The sequence below is a fragment of the Plectropomus leopardus genome, chromosome 21 (genome assembly GCF_008729295.1).
Source record: "Plectropomus leopardus isolate mb chromosome 21, YSFRI_Pleo_2.0, whole genome shotgun sequence".
NCBI lineage: Eukaryota > Metazoa > Chordata > Actinopteri > Perciformes > Serranidae > Plectropomus > Plectropomus leopardus.
The window spans coordinates 8766528-8787212 of NC_056483.1; the positions used below are offsets into that span (position 1 = coordinate 8766528).

General features: G+C 39.1%; 3 protein-coding genes across 4 annotated transcripts in view; 1 reads left to right on the top strand and 2 right to left on the bottom strand.

The window, feature by feature from the left end:
- Positions 1 to 59: 59 nt before the first annotated feature.
- On the bottom strand, positions 60 to 3865 carry uba5 (ubiquitin-like modifier activating enzyme 5). Its single transcript, XM_042510412.1, has 12 exons — positions 3573 to 3865; positions 3378 to 3423; positions 2760 to 2849; positions 2538 to 2647; positions 2370 to 2456; positions 2194 to 2278; positions 2006 to 2110; positions 1775 to 1902; positions 1541 to 1676; positions 1324 to 1402; positions 1102 to 1208; positions 60 to 616 (listed from the first exon to the last, which is right to left on the bottom strand). The coding sequence occupies exons 1-12, from the start codon at positions 3734 to 3736 to the stop codon at positions 539 to 541; spliced, it is 1215 nt and encodes a 404-aa protein (XP_042366346.1). The 5' UTR covers positions 3737 to 3865; the 3' UTR covers positions 60 to 538.
- Positions 3866 to 4118: 253 nt separating this feature from the next.
- Positions 4119 to 20685, top strand: part of acad11 (acyl-CoA dehydrogenase family, member 11) — a 33793-nt gene continuing 17226 nt past the window's right edge. For both annotated transcript variants that reach the window (XM_042510266.1, XM_042510267.1), the window contains exons 1-13: positions 4119 to 4315; positions 4443 to 4542; positions 6606 to 6731; positions 7035 to 7196; positions 7296 to 7460; positions 7542 to 7683; positions 8795 to 8916; positions 9126 to 9232; positions 9669 to 9786; positions 10274 to 10351; positions 11235 to 11373; positions 11553 to 11660; positions 12495 to 12593. In XM_042510266.1, coding sequence (XP_042366200.1) covers positions 4194 to 4315; positions 4443 to 4542; positions 6606 to 6731; positions 7035 to 7196; positions 7296 to 7460; positions 7542 to 7683; positions 8795 to 8916; positions 9126 to 9232; positions 9669 to 9786; positions 10274 to 10351; positions 11235 to 11373; positions 11553 to 11660; positions 12495 to 12593 — 1588 coding nt within the window. In that variant the 5' untranslated portion in view covers positions 4119 to 4193. The remainder of the gene's footprint in view (positions 4316 to 4442; positions 4543 to 6605; positions 6732 to 7034; positions 7197 to 7295; positions 7461 to 7541; positions 7684 to 8794; positions 8917 to 9125; positions 9233 to 9668; positions 9787 to 10273; positions 10352 to 11234; positions 11374 to 11552; positions 11661 to 12494; positions 12594 to 20685) is intronic.
- Positions 15470 to 20154, bottom strand: ackr4b (atypical chemokine receptor 4b). The gene is made up of 2 exons (XM_042510268.1): positions 19988 to 20154; positions 15470 to 17770 (listed from the first exon to the last, which is right to left on the bottom strand). Exon 2 carries the CDS (start codon positions 17758 to 17760, stop codon positions 16645 to 16647), a length of 1116 nt encoding a protein of 371 aa, XP_042366202.1. The 5' UTR covers positions 17761 to 17770; positions 19988 to 20154; the 3' UTR covers positions 15470 to 16644.

The window sequence follows — 20685 nt, forward strand, 5'->3', positions numbered from 1 at the left end:
GTAAAAGCTGTACAGGATCCAAAAAAAAAAATCACAGCCAATATATTGAGAGGATTGTATGCGATCTAATAAATACTTTATTGTGACAAATTAAACATTATTTGATTGTTTAAATCTGTTGCAGAAGTTGTTTCCTTAAAGCTGAGTCATGGATGTATACATTAAAAGGCAGGGACACTCATTTACTGATCAAAACCGTAGAAAATACACATTGCGATACATGTTAATGCACTAACAGTGATATTATCTTAGGTTCGTAGACATTTCATTAGAGACGGTTTCTTCTCCAAGTGCTGAGCGTATTCCCAGTAAGTCAGAGAATTAAACGTTTGAATACTTATGCATTTTTTTGTGTGAAATGTCATTAGAAGCACTTTTCATGCATTTCCGTTCTTTAGATGTTAGTAGAATTCCTCTTGTTTACTTTACGGTAATTGGCGTTTTTATGAGGATGCTTGTTACCAAAGCGAGAGATGGAATAGACGTGAGAAATGGCATGTCTCGTCTGAACAGCAGAGATGCATCTTCACATTTTTGTCTACAACTTTCTCATCTGAGCCATCAAGTCCTCTAAGCTCTCTTCAGTGTCCTCCATCGTCTCCCCACTTAATGTATCCTGGTTCAAACATGAGAAACAACATTATTAGAACTTAGCTGAAGTTATCTTTCAACAGTGAACTATAATTGACATTACTATTATAATTTCAAAAATTCTGATGCTGCATTCTTCAGGTCAGCAATTGTTGCACATACAAGTATTTCAAGTTAGCCTAAACATGTAAAAAATACAATTTAAAATATATATATTTTTCCTCTTATTTTTTCCTCATTTTGATGCGAGTTTTTCAAATATTTTTTTTTCCTTTGGCTCTTTGAGCACCACAAACTGGTGTCATCTAGTGTTATTATATTTTAGATTTATTTTAGAGAAGGCAGAAAAATATCTCTAGGGCTGACATTTCTGCCGCTCGGAAACTCACACCAAAATACTCTAGACTGGTTAAAAGCACTACAGGTAAGAGGAAAAAAATGCCTTTTTTATTATGGGTTGAGTGTCCCTTTAAGCCCATTCAAAGCTGCGTTGTGTCACAGAATACTAACCCCAGCTGGAATGGTGTAAGCCACAGTAATGCCTTCTGGGAGGTCAGGCACAGTGCCCGATGCAGCCTGTAACTCCTCATCAGTCACCTCTGAAACCAGCTCAATACCTGCACAGCACAATGGTGAGTGTTAATGCACATAAGGCAGCGTATTGAGTTGTACATCCAGGCAAGTTGTTAAAAATCTGACACTGTTGGCTGGAATAAGTTGTTTGCTGCTCACCCCACTCATTGTCGTCATGGACGACCTCCTCCTCCTCTTTCTGTACGACTTCAACCTTTGGCCGCTCTGCTTCTTTCTTCTAAAGGCAAATATTCATACAGATAGACACTGTTAGCTCTCTCAACTGGTACAGCACAATATAAGAGTCTGTATTTTCCAAATAACAGGGCTTTTTGTAGGTCCCAAATTATAATGCTTGCAAGAAAACCAAACACACCTTGTACTCTTCCTGCTGCCTCCTGCAGTGCCGGTCGTTACACTGGGGGTTGGCTTTCATGGCCATGCTGGGGAAGAAGTCCTGCATGGCGTTGTAGCCAAGATAATAACTGACAGTGCCAAACTTTAACAGATATCTGAAAGAAAAACATATTAATCAATAGTATTTTAACATAATATACAATCAAAGCTTAACATCTTTGGGTTTCCCACTGGCCATAAAACAGTAACTTACTTGAGGACGTTTTGCACCAGGAGGCCTGCGACCACGCCCATTGTTGTTGGTAAGCTGGCGGCACACACACCCTCTCTTTTTAGGGTCTTCTCGTCGATGTTAGCAGCCACAACCAGCGGGGGAGCACACTAACAAAGCACATGACACTGTATTACAATGTGACTACAATTGTTTTTCTCGCCCAGCAATGTTGTTCAAGTATTATTCAAAAAAAGTTGTGTGTGGACATACAGCAAAGCACGCCGTCTCTCCGGGGATGATGAGCTGGATGTGTCCCGATACAGCATTCTCACTGACACCAGACTCCATCCAGATCTGACCTAGCTCATTGCAGGCCTGTGACAAACAACATGAATACAATCTGCAAGAAGGTAACATTTACTCACAGCTCTGCTTTTTTGTGACTGCGCTGCACTTACTGTATTGATGGCCATTCTCGCCTCAAAGTTGTCCACACAGCTCAGGAGCAAATCCACCGGCTTCCCCTCTTCCAACCCTCCATAACTGAGATGAAAGAGATTTTTTTTCTGTGAAGGCCTGTACTACTGAGGAGAAAGAAGACTAATACTAGAGACCGGTGAGTAGGAGTTTTCACCTGATTCGCTCCATAAAATGTGTAAAATTGTCCATTGTGGTGATGTTGTAGTTGTGGGTCTCAAATGTCACATCTGGGTTGATGTTTCTGTTGGTTAAATTGAGTCACATTTAAGCAAAAAGGAATCTATTTAGTGGGGAAAGTGGATTATGTTATTCAATAGTATACCTGAGTGTGTGTTCTGCAGCTTCCACTTTACTGAGGCCTGCCTGGTGAGGCTGGAAGAACAGTCTGTTCATATTGGCCAGCTCTACTTTATCGTAGTCGAAGAGGAGCAGCTGAGATGACAAAAAGCATAGATGAGACTGGGGTAAGTACAATTATTAAATCCACTGAACAATATTGGCAAGTATGGGGCAATGTAGAAGAAATAAAAAAAAAATATATTACCTTACCAATGCCACATCTAGTGAGCATTTCAGCCGTCACACTGCCAACTCCCCCGACACCAACCACAGCTACTGTGAATGTCCTGATTCTCTGTCAACATATTTAAAGGCTCAGGTGTGACTTCTTTTTTTTTCATGCCAATCAGCAGCTTGGCATGAAATGTTGCAAATTGCCAAAAAAGAAAAAGTAAAAGGTGACAAGAAATTACCTTAACATGGGCTTTTAAAAAAACAGAGCAGGAGAATCATAAAATATTAAATGACTGGTTCAAGAAAACTATATGTTTATTATAATTATATTTTAGATTAGGTAAGAGAAATATATTATTATAACTGTTGTATTTATTACTTTATTTTAGCACTTTTGGGGGGTCATTTCCTGTTTTCAATTATTTTGCTTTCATTTTCTTTCTTATTTCAGGTATTTTCTTTTTTGTAACCATTTACTAATTTCTTGCTATTTGGGGTCATTTTATTTTATAGTTGCTCATTGCCTTCTTACCATGTTTTCGAAGGAAATCAAACCAATTTGCTCATGTTTCAAAGGGTTAAGGATACCCATGTGAGAGTTTGATCAAACTCAAGTACTACATTTAAAAAGAACCATAAAAAATCATACCTCATAATCATCCACGATGCCCATTCTCTTTAAAGCCATGAGACGACTGCAATGAAAACACAGCTGAGATTATGTTGTGCTCTATGAAGTGCCACCATATGGGATTAGTGAGTCATAAAAGGCGTAGCCTCTCAGCGCTGAAAGCAGTCCTGTCAAAATCTGCCAAAAGATCAAATAATGAAATAAAAAAATCACCTGTACGGGTTGGAATCCACAACTTCGGCGCTCATTTTGTCAATTTTCGGTCTGTATTGATCCTGGTTTTGAGCATCCTCCACGGCACACTGCCTCTGCTTACACTTTATCAATTCATTCTCCAACTCTCTGACGCGCAGCTTCAGTTCCTCCACCGTCGCCATCACCAAAACAAATGTCGCTAATCAATGCGAACACAATATTGATGGTATTTTTATGATAACAATGAAGAAAATGAACTATTTAGACGGCTAAATCGGAGCGGAAAGTACACGTCTTCACAAGTCCAATCAGCTGTCAGGATGTGCGTTCAAGTAAACATGTCCGTGTAGAAAACGAGAACAAATGTTTAAAAAAAAATCATGAATTATTAGTGGATTATATCAACTCTATTAAACCATACTACTTGTCTGTTTACATATTTACTTATATTTTTTAACTGACGAATTTAAAGAAGATATCACAATAAATACTATTTTTGAGGATATTACGTCAATGTGTTCATCCGTAAACCGTCCGACCACCACTGTCAACCACAGACTTTTACAGTCTATACTGTCAACAAAGGAAGTTGTCTCCACAGCGCGCTTGGAAATGATTAATCCAGTTGATAACTGAAACATGGAAGACCTGACAACTCTTGTTCGACAGCAACACAAATTCAACGTTGACAGACTTCAAAAATATCTGTCTGTCAAGTCACTCGTGTCAAAAAATGTCGCACTAACTGTCAGACAGTACAGGTAAGTTAGTTAGACGTTTGTTTGACGATTTCGTAGCAACGCTAAACGAGCAATTGAGGGTACAAAAGTGTCCTAATCATGTCCGACTACTTGTTAACATACTAAGAGCTCTTTGACGTCTTTTCAGCTTTGGTCAGTCAAACCCAACCTTCCTAATCCAAACCCCGTCAGTCAGCTATGTCCTCAGGAAGAAGCCTCCAGGTGAGCTGCTGCCAGGAGCACATAAGGTAAAGTCTGATGAATGAATAACTTCGGTCAATAAAATGTTCAGCACTTGGATTTGTTTTCACAACTGTTGTGCATTGGTTGTGTATTGCAAAACTTTTGCAAGTTTTCTATTAATATTCCCAGAAAGTTTCCTGCAAGTGAATGCAGTTGGCTATATAACTTTATACAAAAGATGAGCATTTGTGCAGCTGGTAATTTTCATGTAATGTAATTATGTAGTATCAGTAAGAATATGAATAATGAATTGTAAGATAGATAGATAATGTATTTTATTCACCCAAATTTGAGAAATTCTCCAGTTACAGCAGCGGGTTCCATGCATTTAACGGGAACAGCAACAGAAAAGAAAAATAAAAACAATGAATTAATAGATTCAAATATCTTGGTACAGATTACAAGAAAAGCCTGAGCATAATATTTAAGTATAATATTTTTGAATATAGAAAATAACACAATATAAAAAATATATTAGAATACACTAAAAATGCATGAAACTATTAGTAATAAGATATATTTATTTATTTGTTTTATTTATATATTATATATCTAAGTATAATATTTTTAAGTATTAGAATATAAGACACAATATAAAATAAATATTTAACTGCACTAAAAATATATGAAACGACTGGCAATAATATATATTTTGTTTTATTTTTTAAATTTTTTTTATTTATTCACACCATTAAAACCAGCAACAGAAAACAGATACTAAAGAATACAGGAAAGCAGGTGTCGGAGAGTTAGAAACCCAAATGGGCCCCTAGATATACCTCACCAAAGGTAATACGATATATTACAATACTTTGACACAAGCAATATACAATGGGGTCAGCCATAAAATGATAAAAAGATAAAAACATGAGTGTGAGTGCGTGTGCATGCGTAGGCTATGTGTGAGTGTGTATGCGTACATTCATGTATGCATGTGTGCATAATTAGAGTGTAGGTTACAATATAGTAATGAAGACTATTTGGGGGCTTGATTCATCAGGCTGCCCCCCAATTTAGTAATAAAATATAAAATACAAACAAAGGATAACATACTATGTACATTAGACTGTGGGTCTTCAACATTTTTTAGACCAGGGACTCCTTAGCTGAAAAAAGACAGAGCCCGACCACCTACTACATATATTGTATAAAATTAAGATGTGTATTAAAATAGTCATTTGAAAATTGTTATCCAGTGGACCATATTAGCCCAAGGCTTCATATTTGCCCAATATTTACTTTTCAGGTGGGAGAGGGAGGAAACCCCACTTTCACAATGATAAGTTGTTAAAAAAGACAAAAAAAAATGTAGGATTTCTGTTGATGTGTATTGTAGGATCCAAATAAGTGCAAAAAATAATCAAAAGGTTGATGTGTTGATGAAACTATTTGAACACTGGGTGGCACTGTGATGCCAGACTATTGGCTCAGGTAGACAGGGTAGGGTCCAGCTGAAGACGGCAGACGCGGAAAACACGCCTCCGAAAACCATGGATGTATTAAACCATGAATGTATTATAGTGAAGTCAAAGTGGGATATTATGGTTTCGGTTGTGCCACCACACATCCTTTGTGTTAAAATTAATAAAATTACGTGCTGCTAAAAGTGTTGACTTGCAGTCCTTTTTAAAATGTATTTATCTAGAAAAATTGTACTTAAAACTGTTTTGCTTACCCTATGGATTGCAAAGCCCCTGTTAAGGGCCAGGCATTTGACAAATGTGCAAATTCATTCATATTTTAAAAAATGCAATGAGGAGTGCTACTTAATAAATTTCACATTTTTGCATACCAGCCGACCCATTGTGCATTCATTGGAAGACTTTTTAGGTAAGGCTAACAATTATTAAGAATTATTAAATTGAACATGCACCCACTGAATACTGTCTTACTTTTTAGTACCATTAATACAAAATTAGGTAGTCTTTTTTTCTATGAATTTACAGTATTTCTTTAGGAAGTTATTTGGGCTATGTGGGCCTGAATGAAAATTGATGTGTTAGGGTTAGGGTTAGGGCTTGTTGATGTCTTAACATAGAATGGTGGATATTTTTCACTTTGTTTACAGGTGGACAGGGAGTATCGGGTGCAGAGGGCCCTGTTCTCTGCTGGCTTCCCTGTACCTCAGCCGGTCTTGCACTGCACTGAAGCTGAAATTATTGGAACAGAGTTCTACTTAATGGAGCATGTGAAGGTAAGTTTGTGCTACATAGGGCAAATTTCATAGCATCCCTGCATCAAATATACTTACACTTTGCTCTATATTCTAATGATAAACAATGGCAATTGGACTCGTGTGTTTGCTTGCTGACACGTGTGGGCTTGACATATCTGATTGATGCACAGAGCTCTAAATATGTACTTTACCATCCTATTATGGTTACCTATCATGAGATAAACGATAATTATTATCATGAGATAAACGATAATTATTATCATGAGATAAACGATAATTATTGTGAAAAGATACTCTTGCTTATGCATTCTTTTTGAAAAGGGGCGTATATTCAGGGATCTTCGTCTCCCTGGAGTGAGTCCAGTAGAGAGAACAGCTCTTTATGTGGCTGCAGTGGAAACGCTGGCAAAGCTACACTCACTGGACCTGCCATCACTGAACCTTGAAGGGTATGGAAAAGGATCAGGTTACTGCAAGAGACAAGTGAGCATTATACTCAATGAATCAAAATAACTTTAAACATCTTCTCTGGAAAAGGGAGTTAGATTTGTGAAATCCAAATGTGGCTTTCCATCTTGGAAGGTGTCCACCTGGACAAAGCAGTACATGGCCGCAGCCCACAAAGACATTCCAGCCATGAATGAACTCTCTGACTGGTTGATGAAGAATTTGCCAGCCAACGATAACGAGGTCACGCTTGTCCATGGAGATTTTCGAGTGGACAACTTGGTATTCCATCCAACAGAGGTACAACTTTTAAAAAAATTACTCTTACCTGTCTGCTTCATGTGACTGTAATGCTTTACAAAATGCGTTTCATGTCTTTAGGCACGTGTGATAGCAGTGTTGGACTGGGAGCTTTCTACCACTGGGCAGCCCTTGGCAGACTTTGCCTACTTCCTCATGCCTCACTACTGGCCTTCAAGATTTAACATCATCAGCACAATGGGCAGTTTACAAGGAATAGAAGGTAATAAACGAATAACCCAGAAGACGAGCATTTAAGAATGATGAATATAGGAATTGGCTCAAATACTAGCTCTGACATCTGTGTGTAAATATACACACATGTAGACCATAGACTGTATAAAAATAATGGGCATAGCTGCTTTGATGTCTCATTTTTGGAGTCCCTTTTTGAAGCCTTGAGATTGACATTCAAGTTGTCGCCATCTTTTGGGTTTTTGGAGCCTGAAGTGACCATATTTCGATGTGAATGTGGATCTGACTGGATTTGCTGTCAACCAGCAGCAGTAACAATGCTCACAATATTTGTAAGCCTGGATGACATTCATCAGTTTTCTATTTTAAAAGTCCCCCTTGACTTGTTTGTGGTGGTATGAGCCATGTTGTCACGGTGATGTAAACGCAGTTCTTGCCGCTGAACGTACTCGATGCATGTAAACCCACTGAGAGCCCAAAGTAACGCCTTGCAGACAGACTCTTTCAAAGTGGCCATACCCTTTATTATGCATAACTTTAAGCCCAAATGAAATTTTAACTGGTGAGTTATGTAAAAATCCACCCTCCACTAGCTATTGAGACCAAAACTGTTTTTTTGTACTATGCTGTAAACATATTTATATCTGCTGTAAAATTTTAACATGGGTGCTTATGGGGAGTGACTTTCTTTAGGAGCCAGCCTCAAATTGGCATTTAAGGAACTGCAGTTTTTGGCACTTCACATTTGCTTCATTTTTTAGCCTCAGGGGTTGTTGCTTGGTGTAGACACAGTATTTCTTTGAAGATATGATGCAGTACGATGTAGTTTATCATCATTACTTTATCGCCCATAAATGCCTTCATATTCACAATAAAACAAACCACATATGGACACAACAGCATATTATCCAAGTTGCACATAGAAAATATTGTACATACATTGCACATCACTCATATTGCACAATCCCTGCAGCCTTAAGCAGCATTGTTTAAAATTTTGATGGAGGCAGGAACAAATGAGTTTTTAAAAAAGTTGAGTTTGCAGTGGGGAACTCTGTATCGTCTGCCAGAGCACAAGAGCTCGTATGGACTTATTATTGTATTTTTTACGTCCTCTTGTCTCTCAAACCAATGAGCAGGTATCCCAACTGTGGATGACCTGATCTCCATTTACTGCCGGTGCCGGGGGATCCCAGCTGCTTTGCCAAACTTGAATTTCTACCTAGCTTTGTCTGTGTTTAAAATGGCTGGAATTGGCCAGGTTTGTACCTCCCTATATGCAAAATTCAACTGCAAGTTTATCCCTATTTACCTCTTTTTAAATACACATACATTGCCATTTAATTTAAGTTGTGGTATAATGTTGTTGGGATTCTTAAAATGTCCCTCGGTGAGGATAATTTAATGTCTTCTCAACGTATTATTTATAACTATTTATCACTTTCTTTATGTGCCATTTTTATCTGTCAGGGGGTCTATGCACGCCACCTACTGGGTAATGCCAGTGCTCCCAATGCAGCTGAGTTTGGCCAGTGTGTGGAGCCTTTGGCTAAGATTGCTTTGCATCTTGCAGAGAGGTTGGTTGGCTGTTAGAGTTGTGTAAGAAAATGCCAGCGTTTTTTCCATTGTGTCAATATTGTGACTCAACAATTATTTTTAAAAAATGCTATATGTTTGTGTTGTGCTCGGAATGGTTTTCTGTCTCATATCTACTTTTCCAAATGTAATTTAATCTGTAATCTGTCAAAGACATCAACTGAGTTTGATAGAAGTAGATTAGGTATTAGTTAAGTAATACGCATCAGAATAACCTTGCATAAACAGTAATAACTGGATAATCAGCAATAGACTGTCAATAGAAAATTGTCTAAATTCTGTTATTATAGGCCAAAAAATATATTGATTCCACCTGCTGACTAAATTTAAGTCAGCAACTGTTGGAATTTGATATCCAGCTGCTGCTTCCGATATTCCCTGTTGACTTTTTAAAGTGTGAGATGTGTTTCTTGCCAGGTCTGTCACAGCTCCAACAGAACGGTCCGACGGTCTGTTTCTCCAGACAGCTAAAGGGCGGGCTGTTCTCCAGCAGGTCAAAGACTTCATGAGACAATACGTGCTTCCTGCTCAGCAGGTCAGGTGCCAAGAGCTGCTGAGAACAGAGCAGAGTTTTGTTTGCCCAGATGGACTTTTAACTTTCACATGAAAGGATGTGACAGAGCACACCAGTTCATTCATGCAATCAGGATGAATTAATTCAAGCGAGAAAACAAGGAGTCTGTTGATTACGTGAATTATGTTGCAAGCAGAATCAAAACCATTGGCTGGGCATCAGAGCGGTCTTAATACAATGCAGAGATGGCATTGGAAATCTTGTTTGCTTTTCTTTGTGGGAGCAGTGGACAGAGTGGTGTGTCTTTTATGAAACAAAGCCACATATTTAACAGCCAATTTGTTTCTTCTGTATAAAAAACCTGCAGAAATAACTACATAACCATACTGTAAAAAAGTATTTCTGAAGTACATATTTATAGTACAGATTCACTGAAGATTAACACACAGATTTGAGACAGATAATGTCAATGCTGTGTCAAAATGTTTTGTGTTGTTTTTTTGTTCAGGAAGTTGCAGAGTACTACTCCAAACATGCTCAGTCTCCACAGAGGTGGCACACCCCACCAATAATAGAAGATCTAAAGGTATGTTCAGATATTTCAAATAGTTTTTACCTCTTTTTATTTATTTTTTTAAGTTTTATTTTATGACTACTTTTTCAGACCTGTCCAAGTTACAAACATCAATACAACAGAAACAGTACAATCCAACAACAATGAATTTAATCCAAACACAATGTAAATCATATGCCTTAGAGAACAAAAGAAGCATTTCAATATAACATCAAGAAGTGTTACTTCGATATCAGCCCAGCAGATTAAAGGGCTAAGTTTACTCAGAACTTGTCCAAACAGTGCACTTCCCTTCTAAGTCAACCCCACACCCCAGTCCATCATTAAAGGATTAAATTCAATGTTAATTATACCTATTTGCGTCTCTTCCTGATCCGCTCGAACTTCTGGAGCTCGGCTTGTCATCACAAGCATCTCACTTCCAAAGAAACATTCATTATGTGCGTGTTTATGCAATATAAGAAAGAAACTTAATTTTTTAATGTGCAGATTTTAGCTAAATGGCAGGTGAAATGTTTTGGCTTGCTTTATAATAATAGCATGCTTATTGTAAGATAAAAAAAAAAGGTTTGTTCTTCTGAGAGAAGACAAAGAGCAGACACTATAATCTCAACCTTGAACTAGTATATGCAGTCATCAGTAAACCCAGAGAAAGGAGAGTCTCCTGCCTATCTATATTTTGTTATGAGAAAATGCACTCAGTATGGGAGTGTTTGTTACTTAGTAGAACCACAGATGGAAATAGTCATGAGATAAAGACAATATTTTGCTTTGTCTCCGTGCGCACAAAACCTGTATACATAGTTATGTTGATTTCAGCTTTATAATTAAGAACAAAAAGCAAATACTCATGCTCATGTCTTCTCTGTATAGTAACGTGTATCTGTGTATCCAGGTGAAAGCCAGGGAGGCGGGGCTATGGAACCTGTTCCTGCCTGCGGTGAGCGGTCTCAGTCAGCTGGACTACGCCTATATCGCCGAGGAAACTGGACGCTGCCTCTTTGCCCCTGAAGTCTTCAACTGCCAGGCTCCAGGTAACACGTCCCATGTGGTGTTTGATGACTATATATACAACATGACTTTGCACTGCATTTCTGTGTTTAATTACTGTGTTTTAAACAAAAAGAAACCTCCCCAAAATAAGTCCATAAAAGCATATTATTTCCCAAATTGAGCTCATCAACACAGTGTGTGTTATGATGTGTCTTCCCAGACACGGGAAATATGGAGGTGCTCCACATGTTTGGCAGTGAGGAGCAGAAGAAGAAATGGCTGGAGCCTCTGCTCAGAGGGGAGATCCGCTCCTGCTTCTGTATGACAGGTATTTCCAAAACCACATCCTCCTGCATCACTTAAAAGGGTTTCAAACATGTGCTTCATGTCACAGGTGCCTGTGTTTTACAAAAGGCTAAACAAAGAAAACATACCATATTCTCTAGGGTCAGCTGAGATATGAGCATAATTTAAGAGTTGAAATAATTTACTGCTTATAGACTTGAGGGAGCATCTTGAAACAGTTACTGTAAGTGCCTCTCAGAATAAGTGTTTTTTCACGGGTTACTGATAAAGTTCAGTCGTCAGAATATTTTTTTCTGGTGACGGTTCTGGTCTTCAATGAGGCAAGTCGCACGGCTGCTACCAACTCTGTAGTTTGGGAATTTTGCATGCCATCTGAGAACACTAGCTGGCTATGAGTAATTTCTCCCTGTTTTCTCCCCGTTACTTTCCATGCTGCCTGGAAACTGCGGCGTGCTGTTGCCAGAGCTGGTTACAGAGGGTGTGAACCTCCCCATGGTTTTTCGTAAACACAGATGCTGATTAGGAATGTTTTGGGGATGTTTTGTGTCCCCGGTTTGGTAGATTTATTACACTGTGACGCGGGAAAGGAACCTCCATCTTGTGCTGATAAACAGCCACGACTTCTGACTTTGATAAGAGTCATCTGCTGTGGAGTTTCAGTGTGAAAATAGTGTGAGTCCACTATTTTTTTAACCACACTGCCTGTGGTTTGAGCTATAATCCAGACGTTTTTGGAAAAGATGGATCATAAAGCATAGGCAGAGGATTGGAGATATAAAATCTGTTAGAGTCAAACTGTCATTGGCTATTTTCTTTTATTTAGTGTAAAATTTGTATTTTGTGGTCCCTTCCCCAGAGCCTGATGTGGCCTCCAGTGATGCGACCAACATGGAGTGCACTCTTTATAGGGATGAAGACAACTATGTCATCAACGGCAAGAAATGGTGGAGCAGTGGTATGTCCGATTCTATTTCCTTTGGTTATATAAGGAAAAAATATACACATATGATTCCACCAAGAACACTGAAAAGCTTTGTGGTCCATTTAGGATGGAAAATGGCATTCGATAGCTTCAGACTCCATAAACAAGGAGTCCTTTTATGTTCGCCTAGTTCCACTTGCTTTAAATTATTATGTGAGACAAGTTTCCTTAAAGGGAAGAATGCATTAAAAAGAGTAAATCTGAAAAGTTCAGTGTCCCCTATGTTCTCAAGAGCTTTTTTCAGAAAGAGATGGTTCTATATGTAACCAAGATGTTGTAACAAAGCGCTGAAGAGATAAATGCTTTTCCAAACTACTAACATGTGGACAACAAAAAAACGCAGATGACTCTCTTCTAAGCATTATATAACATAACTTTTTAAAAGTTTAAAAATCTTGGATCCATTTAGTTCTGGAAAATATTTCTCAGAGCTGCTTTGGTTTGCCAGCAGGATGGACCAGTAAAACAGCACATATTCAAATCTCAACACGCACGCAGTGTGTGTTCATCAGCTGACATAAGCTGACAAAGTAAACAAGATGGCTAAATGCCCTAAACATAAATGTTAATATAAATGGCTCACTGTTGAAACTTTACTGAATTGACTTTATGCACGCTTTGCATGTGCTAATTCTCTGACTCAGACTAATCAGTGACTCATGTGTGAGTCAGTATTCTTCTGCTTAATGGCACTTTAGTCTAAATTTGGCCTCTTATTGACTCTATAAATAAGTTTGGATCGTATTTATCCTGTTGGAGCCTCGAGTATTTAGGTGAGGGTTATCACTTAAACATCTATGACTTGTATTAGTGTTTTTACATGTTTATCTTGCACCTCCTAAATCACTGTGAACTGAAAGATATTCCAGATGTTTCCTCTGACACAGATGTGGTCTGAGGTTTTGACTCCAACAGTGGCATGTTGTTTTTGTTGTTTTTTCGAATTTGCACGGAATTCCTTCTTGGAGCTGAAAACTTAAAAGGCCATGGTTTTCCCAAGAATGACGATTTCCATTTTCAAATGAATGTCTTTATGAAGTGCACAGTCTGTCACGTAGGTCTTTGATTAGTCTCTTTCCCTTTCTATTGTGCTTGGGAAGTTAAATTTCCACAAGTAGAAAAAATCTGGGGTTGTGTATATGTCCTCTGTCAGCATGAATACAGAATATCTCTCTGTTAGGAAGGAATGTGATGTGTTCATTTCATACTCACTGTGACCTGTGGTAAACCATATTATTCAAGAGTGGAAGTTGGAGGGATTTGTGCCTCTGTAGTTTGCAGACGCTCTTAATCCGATTTACAACAAAAGGAGAAGTAAAAGTAGACAAGGTGTGGAGTGAGATTATGTTGAAGGACAATGTTATGCTATGGTGTCTCAGTTTTTCCGAGTATCAAATGTAGTTTTCACTGCCAGCTCCTCACTGACATTTTGGGTGTTCCCCAATATGCTGTCCAAGAACCTTGGTTGCCTTCACAACATGTTCCCTAAAGGAGGATCTATGCATTTGTTTATATTTGTACAGTATTTTCTTCCATAGAGGAACAAAAGACTTGCCATCTGTGGTTTTCTGTTGTATTTCATTGTAAGAATACATGTCAGTTCCTGCATCAGTTTGTAGGGTTGTTTTTAAAATGCCTTGTAGTGGAATAACCCCTACAATAAATTAAAACTTGGGACTATTCACTTACATGAAGATTGTTGCATTAATCCACATATACTGCAGTTATCTGAAAGACATCTGTGGCACATTGTGAGTAGCTGGATGGGCGGGTCTGTGCTGTAGATGCTGCTGGTGCAGTTCTGTGGTGTGGAAGCTATATGAGAAAGTCCCATGGGCATGTACTGAAATTATTTCCAGACCTGCAATCTTTTATCTTTAAGCCATAGACGTTAGTATTTGCATACAAACTCACACAAACAGACTATGTACGGACATGTGTTGAACATTATTAGTAGTTGCTGGTGGAATGGAACTGTAACACAAGTCGGTATAATGTGGTTTCCTCAAGGCCAATTTAGGCTTGTTAAGTCCTGCAATTATATTTGGTGTTGAAGGGATAGTTCACCCCATCATCAAGAATACATATTTTCCTCTTACCTGTAGTGCTGTTAATCAGTCTAGATGGTTTTGGTTTCATTTGCTGAGTGTTGGAGATGTCGGCCGTAGAGATGTCTGCCTTCTCTCAAATATAATGGAACTCGGTTTGGGGTGCTCAAAGTGCCCTAAAAAGTACATTTTTACAAAAACTCAACAGCAATGTCTCTTTCTAGAAATCATGACCTGGTTACTCAAGATAATCCACATACCTTGTTGTGAGCAGTTTAATGGAGGAACTATTTTCTTTCTCCGACCATCAACCATATCACTGTGCAAATGGAATGTGCATCTACTCAGGAATGAGAGGCTCGTGCTTGTGACAACACAAGATGTAAACATTGGCATCCTCCTCCGCTGTTAGCTTTGTGGTGCTTGGTGAACTAGCAGTTGATGCACGCTTCCCGCTGCGCAGTGATACAGTTGGCAAGTGTAGTTCAGCTTGAAAGAAATCACAAAAAGGTCTGCGGATTATCTTGAGTAACCAGGTTGTGATTGGTGCAGAAAAAAGACATTTCTGTTGCGCTTTGAGCATCACAAGCCAAGTGCCATTTCGTTCCATTACATTGATAGACAGCACTACAGGTAAGAGGGAAAATATGTTTTTGATTTTGTATTGAACTGTCTCTTTACGTTTTTGAAACACGAGGTGTTTGCCAGTAATTTCTCGATTATTGACTGTTCAGAAAATCCTCATGTACATCCGGGTCAGACCATAATGAATTCAAATAAAATGCAGATTGTAACAGCAGATCTTAGTGGCAGCTTTATTCCTTTTTTAACTATGTTATCTTGTGACATGCAACTTAATACTTGTTTTTCCTGGGGACCCAGTCTTTCCTATAATAGGCAGACAAAGGCTTTGGCTACAGTTACAAGAGTCTCCAAGAAAACACACCTAGTTCCTTAGAGTCTGCTGTCACACATCCAAGTCCAAAGTCATTACAGTGGAAAGCAGATGACTAACAGGTACAGCAGATGGAAAGAATTGTAAACAGTGACATTTTTTCAACTCTGCAGATCTTAATGAAATATCTGTGGTGGATCTGGTCAGGAGGTTTGACCAATTTAAGATGACCTGCCACAGCTGCAGTATTGTAAACAGGCTTGAGTAAAACACTGTGACTCTTGGACTTAGGCCATCCCATGCTCTCAGCCTATGCAGTGAATGCATTAGGGTTAGCTTGAGCATAATGTTATGTGATGGCATTCAGATATTTCAAAGGGAAAAAGGTTAAAGTGACCATTTTTAGCAGTCTGCAGAGAGCATTTATATACCACTAAAATTATAAGTCATTACGCAGAATGATGGCTTACACCCCACTGCAAAGCATCTCTCTTTCAAGCTCATATTATGGAAATAAAATAAAGATGCGTGTATAAAAACGTCAGTCAGGCCTAAACCTTCTCCAAGGAACACGTTGCCTTTTTTCCAGTCTGAGAGGTCCTTCCTGCTGTTTGCTGTTCTTTTTGTTTGCCAAATGTTTTTCGACTCAATGGGTCACCCGCTGTGCAATCAAGCCACCCCTCATCCCAACCCCAAAGCCTTGGGATGTAGTAAAATGAGATACAGATGATCTCATGGAAGGCAGTGCAGACTGTAAGGTTGATTTGGATTTATCGTTGGAAATCAAGAGAAGTACTCGCAGCATCTTGAGTTTCAGCGGCTTTTAATTGCAACATACGTTTGTAGATGCTTGTCACTGAAAATCTTTATCTAACAAAATACATAATTGATAGAAAATACTTTGCTTGGTTAGTGCATATAAACTCACTGTACATAAATATTTATTACAATATGAAGTGAAATCTGTTGTTATTGATGTCTATCTTGTCTGATGGTAACAACATGTAAGTATATATAGGCCTACATACTGGTAGGCATATGATTTTGTATAGATGCTTACAGGAAAAATATGTTTTGAGTTTTAAATAGTAAAGGTGCTGGTGTCTTGGCATTCTGAACCAGACTGGGATTGAGACTGATTACGCGCGTTGAGTGCAATCTCCACTGCCGGCTCCTCATTGATGTGTTCCGTGTGTCTCCCAAGACGCTGTCCAAGACGCTTGACAGCCTTGAGGACGTGTCCCCTGAAAGATGATCCGATGAAGGCATAGAGGAGCGGGTTAATGCACGCGTGGGCCAGCGCCAGGCTCTCTGTCACTTGGATAGCTCGATCCAGGTCCTTGCTGACTTCACAGTCAGTCACAAGTATGTAGATGATGTCCATCGCTCGGATCAGCTTGACCACGTTGTAGGGCAGCTGGGTTAGCAGGAATACAGCCACGACAGCCAGCAGGACACGCAGGGCACGCCACTTCCGGTCCCTCCGCACCCCTGCTGCCTGGCTCAGCGCACGCCCTACCCAGCAGTAGCACGCCACCATGACCAAGAAAGGAAGCACAAATCTGAGAGTCACCTCCAGCAGCTCCAGGGCAGCCTTTGCAGGTCGGGCCATGCTGGGCGGATATATGGCTGTACAGACCATCCTGTGATGGGTGTGCTTCACTGTGGAGAAAACGAGTTCGGGCAAGCCAAGAAAGCCAGCTACAGCCCACAACACCACACACACCAGGAGCCACTGTCTCCATATCCGGCCACCTGTCCCAGTCCTGCCTGTTGTATTGTGGGCCACAGCGCGGTAACGATCCACGCTGATACATGCCAGCAGCAGCATGCCGCAGCTGAAGTTGGTACTGTAGAGGAAAGAGGTGAGCTTGCAGGCGCTTGAACCCAACTTCCAGCCGTGGACGGCATCAGCCGCCCAGAAAGGCAGGGTGAAGAGAAGCAGCAGGTCCGAAATGGCAAGATTAAGGATGCACACGTCTGTCAGGGTGCGTAATCGCAGCTTTGATGTGTAGACCACCACCACTAGGGCATTCCCAGCCAGGCCCACCACCAGAACCAGGGCATAGATGACCGGGAGGAAGACTCCGGCAAAAGAGCGAACTTCCTGCTTGTCACAAACGCTGTGTTCATAATAGTAATCATAACTGTCATTTAAGCTGGAGTCCTCGTCATCATGATAATAGAAATCGTCCATTTTTGTTGCTCTGCAGAGAAGAAAAAAAAACAATTTAAGGAAACATTTTATCTTAGTTTTAAACCCGGAAAACAATTTCTCTCTGTCCTATTGTGATATATGGGCTATGTAATCCATTACGTAAAAGTGCAGTTTGTGTGTTTGTTAACACAACGAAAGCAGAGTGCATTTGTAAACCATGTGTTGCTTTTCACCAGAAACAGGAAAAGGGAGTTCTTTCATTATTCTGCATGAAGGGAGACTCTCCTGCATGGTTTCCCTAACAGTTTAAGCCGCGTCTGTCTGAAGAGTGTGTGGGCTTGAATAACCCCAGAGGAAACAAAGCAGACAAGAGACTTGCAAAGGAACTAATTACCCCTTAAATTCACTTAGTTTGTATTCTGTTGGATACGGAGTGATCTGCAGACTAGGGTGGCAGCATTTACTACTCCCCATATCACAATTTTTTATCCATTTTGTCATCTTTTCCCAAATCCATAGCTGCAGGCTGCACTGCATGCTGATTACATCTACTAAGAGTTATGTAGGACAACCCATTCGCAGCTTGTCAACCTTATCTGATCTGTGAACAAATTGATCCAGATGTACACTTGTACACAGTTTCTTTTCTTTTTTTAGTGATAAATGTCATTTCCCCCCAGTGGGAGACAAAGTCAGGAATGACAGGAAATATGATGATGAGGATGACACACAAGTGCAAACAGGGTCTGGTGCCAGATTCAAATCCAGGATGTTGCTTTCACTGTATATGGTATGTGCTGGTTCAACAGGACATCCCATTGAAGCGAGACTTTAATCCAGACTAACTGTGTTGTTAACGTCACGTCCCCAGTTGTTTGCTCCAGATGGACACGTCGTGTCTACTGAAGACCACTGAATAATGTTCTGTGTTTATGTGAGCGTAGGTGTGATTTTTACCGTCACTGATCAAACTTACTCATGTTGCCTGGAAGTTTATCTCTTGTGGGACATCATGATAAGGAGTTGTAGTTATAGTAACTTATCTCACATTGTTCTCAAATAAATTAATATCATATCCTTATATTTTATTCAATTCACTAACAAGTGGAATTCAGGAAACCTCAAAACACATTACGTCATGGATGATGTAACTCCTGGCTGAAAACTATGCATGGAATATTTCCCGTGCATCCCAGGATCATTTTGGCGAATAACACTAGCTGCTAAGACGACAACAGTCGTTTTATGAAAATTCTCCAGGTTTGTTATATAATGACTCATTATCTCCTTCATGGGAGGAGCAGGAGTTACTAAAACAGATGGTCATAGGAACTTTCAGAAAAATGTTGAGTATCCCAGTGCTGTCAACAGCTGCGCTTCATATGTAAGGGGAGCATAATAGGTTATGTTTTTATTGGAGTTATTTGGGTTTTTTGGTCTCCAAAAATGGGCCAAATAACAACCATTATATTTGGGTATATAACTCAGAAGTTTAGTAAAGTGATGAAAAGTAATTATTTTGTTTGTTACTAATTATAATGAAATAAAAGTTTATTTTACTGCTGTAAGTGCAAATATACTGCCGTCAACAAACTTCAACAGCATTAGTAAACATAATCATTTCAAATTTTGCTGTTTAATTTTATTCTATATATGGAAAAACCATTCAGTCTGTTGGGATTGCTTTTTATTTTGCTTGTAACGTTTTTGTTGTTTGTTGTGTCTCACATTTAATTTATTTCATGTAAAAAACTCGAAAGAGTAAAGAGAGAGTAAAGCACAATCACTGAGACAAAAGTGCTGTTCGGTCTTACAACTGTGGTACTGACTTCAACGGTGCTCTGAGAGGAAACTTAAGTGTTTTCCGAAGAGCAAAACTTAACATTGAGGAGACACAGGGCTACAGAATGCAGGCGTCATTTAGCTTGTTATCATTACCTCACCGTGGTTATAATAATGTCATAAAATTATCCTGAGCAGGACTTTGACTGTTAACAGTTAACACAAAAGTGAACCATATGACTATCAGAAAAACAAGGCACAGTAGTTTTCAGCTTTAATAATGGTGAAATGAGTTCATGTAAAATGCAGACTCGGTTAGTTTAATGTCTTAAGATTAACAATACATAACATCCAATCAATACTCCATATACGATACAATTCTGTTAGCGAGAAGATACGAGAAAAATACATCCTCAGATTTTTTACATTCTACAAAGTAACAAAACTAATCAGTAAAGTGCTAAAGTTGAGATGATTTTCTTACCTTGTGTTTGTTCTTTTTTGAAAGATTTGTGAAGTTGGTTATATCCTTTTTTAAATCACATACAGACAGTGAGGAAAAAAGTTGTGTGCTCCACAGGACTGAAGTGACTGATCTCTTTTCCTAAGCCCGCCCCTCTCCCTTCACTGCCAACACTCTACCTCTCCACTGCGTAGCTCTGTCCATGCACGTGCATGTGTATATGTCTTTAAGACTGTGTTATGATGCAGGTTAAATGAATAAACAAAGAAATCCTTTAGTCTGTCTGCTGTCTTTGTTTGCTGTTTGTGGACAGAAGTGCCAAAGACAAGCTGTTTTTCAGTCCCTGATAAACTGTGAACGTAATCTCTCACTCTCAATGTCATGCAGAGTGCCAGGGTGTCTGCCCTCTGTTTATGTCTGTGCAAGAGAAGAAATGATAAAAGGATACAAAATAACATGCCATGTGGAAGCATGTTTGTCCCATTTACATGGCTTATTGTTTATTGTGGATTGCTGGATTGCAGCAATTATTGTTTGTATTTATTGTTTGTCAGCCCAACTCACATTAGCAAAAAAAATCAGCCAATTTAACCATTCTATTTTAGATGCTTTTAACTTGAAATTTGTCAGTGTAACTTCAGTATTTTGGGTTTTTCCTCAAATACTCTTCCTTATTTTAGCTTCCTCAGAAACAGTTGACTTGTTTTAAATCTCCTTCT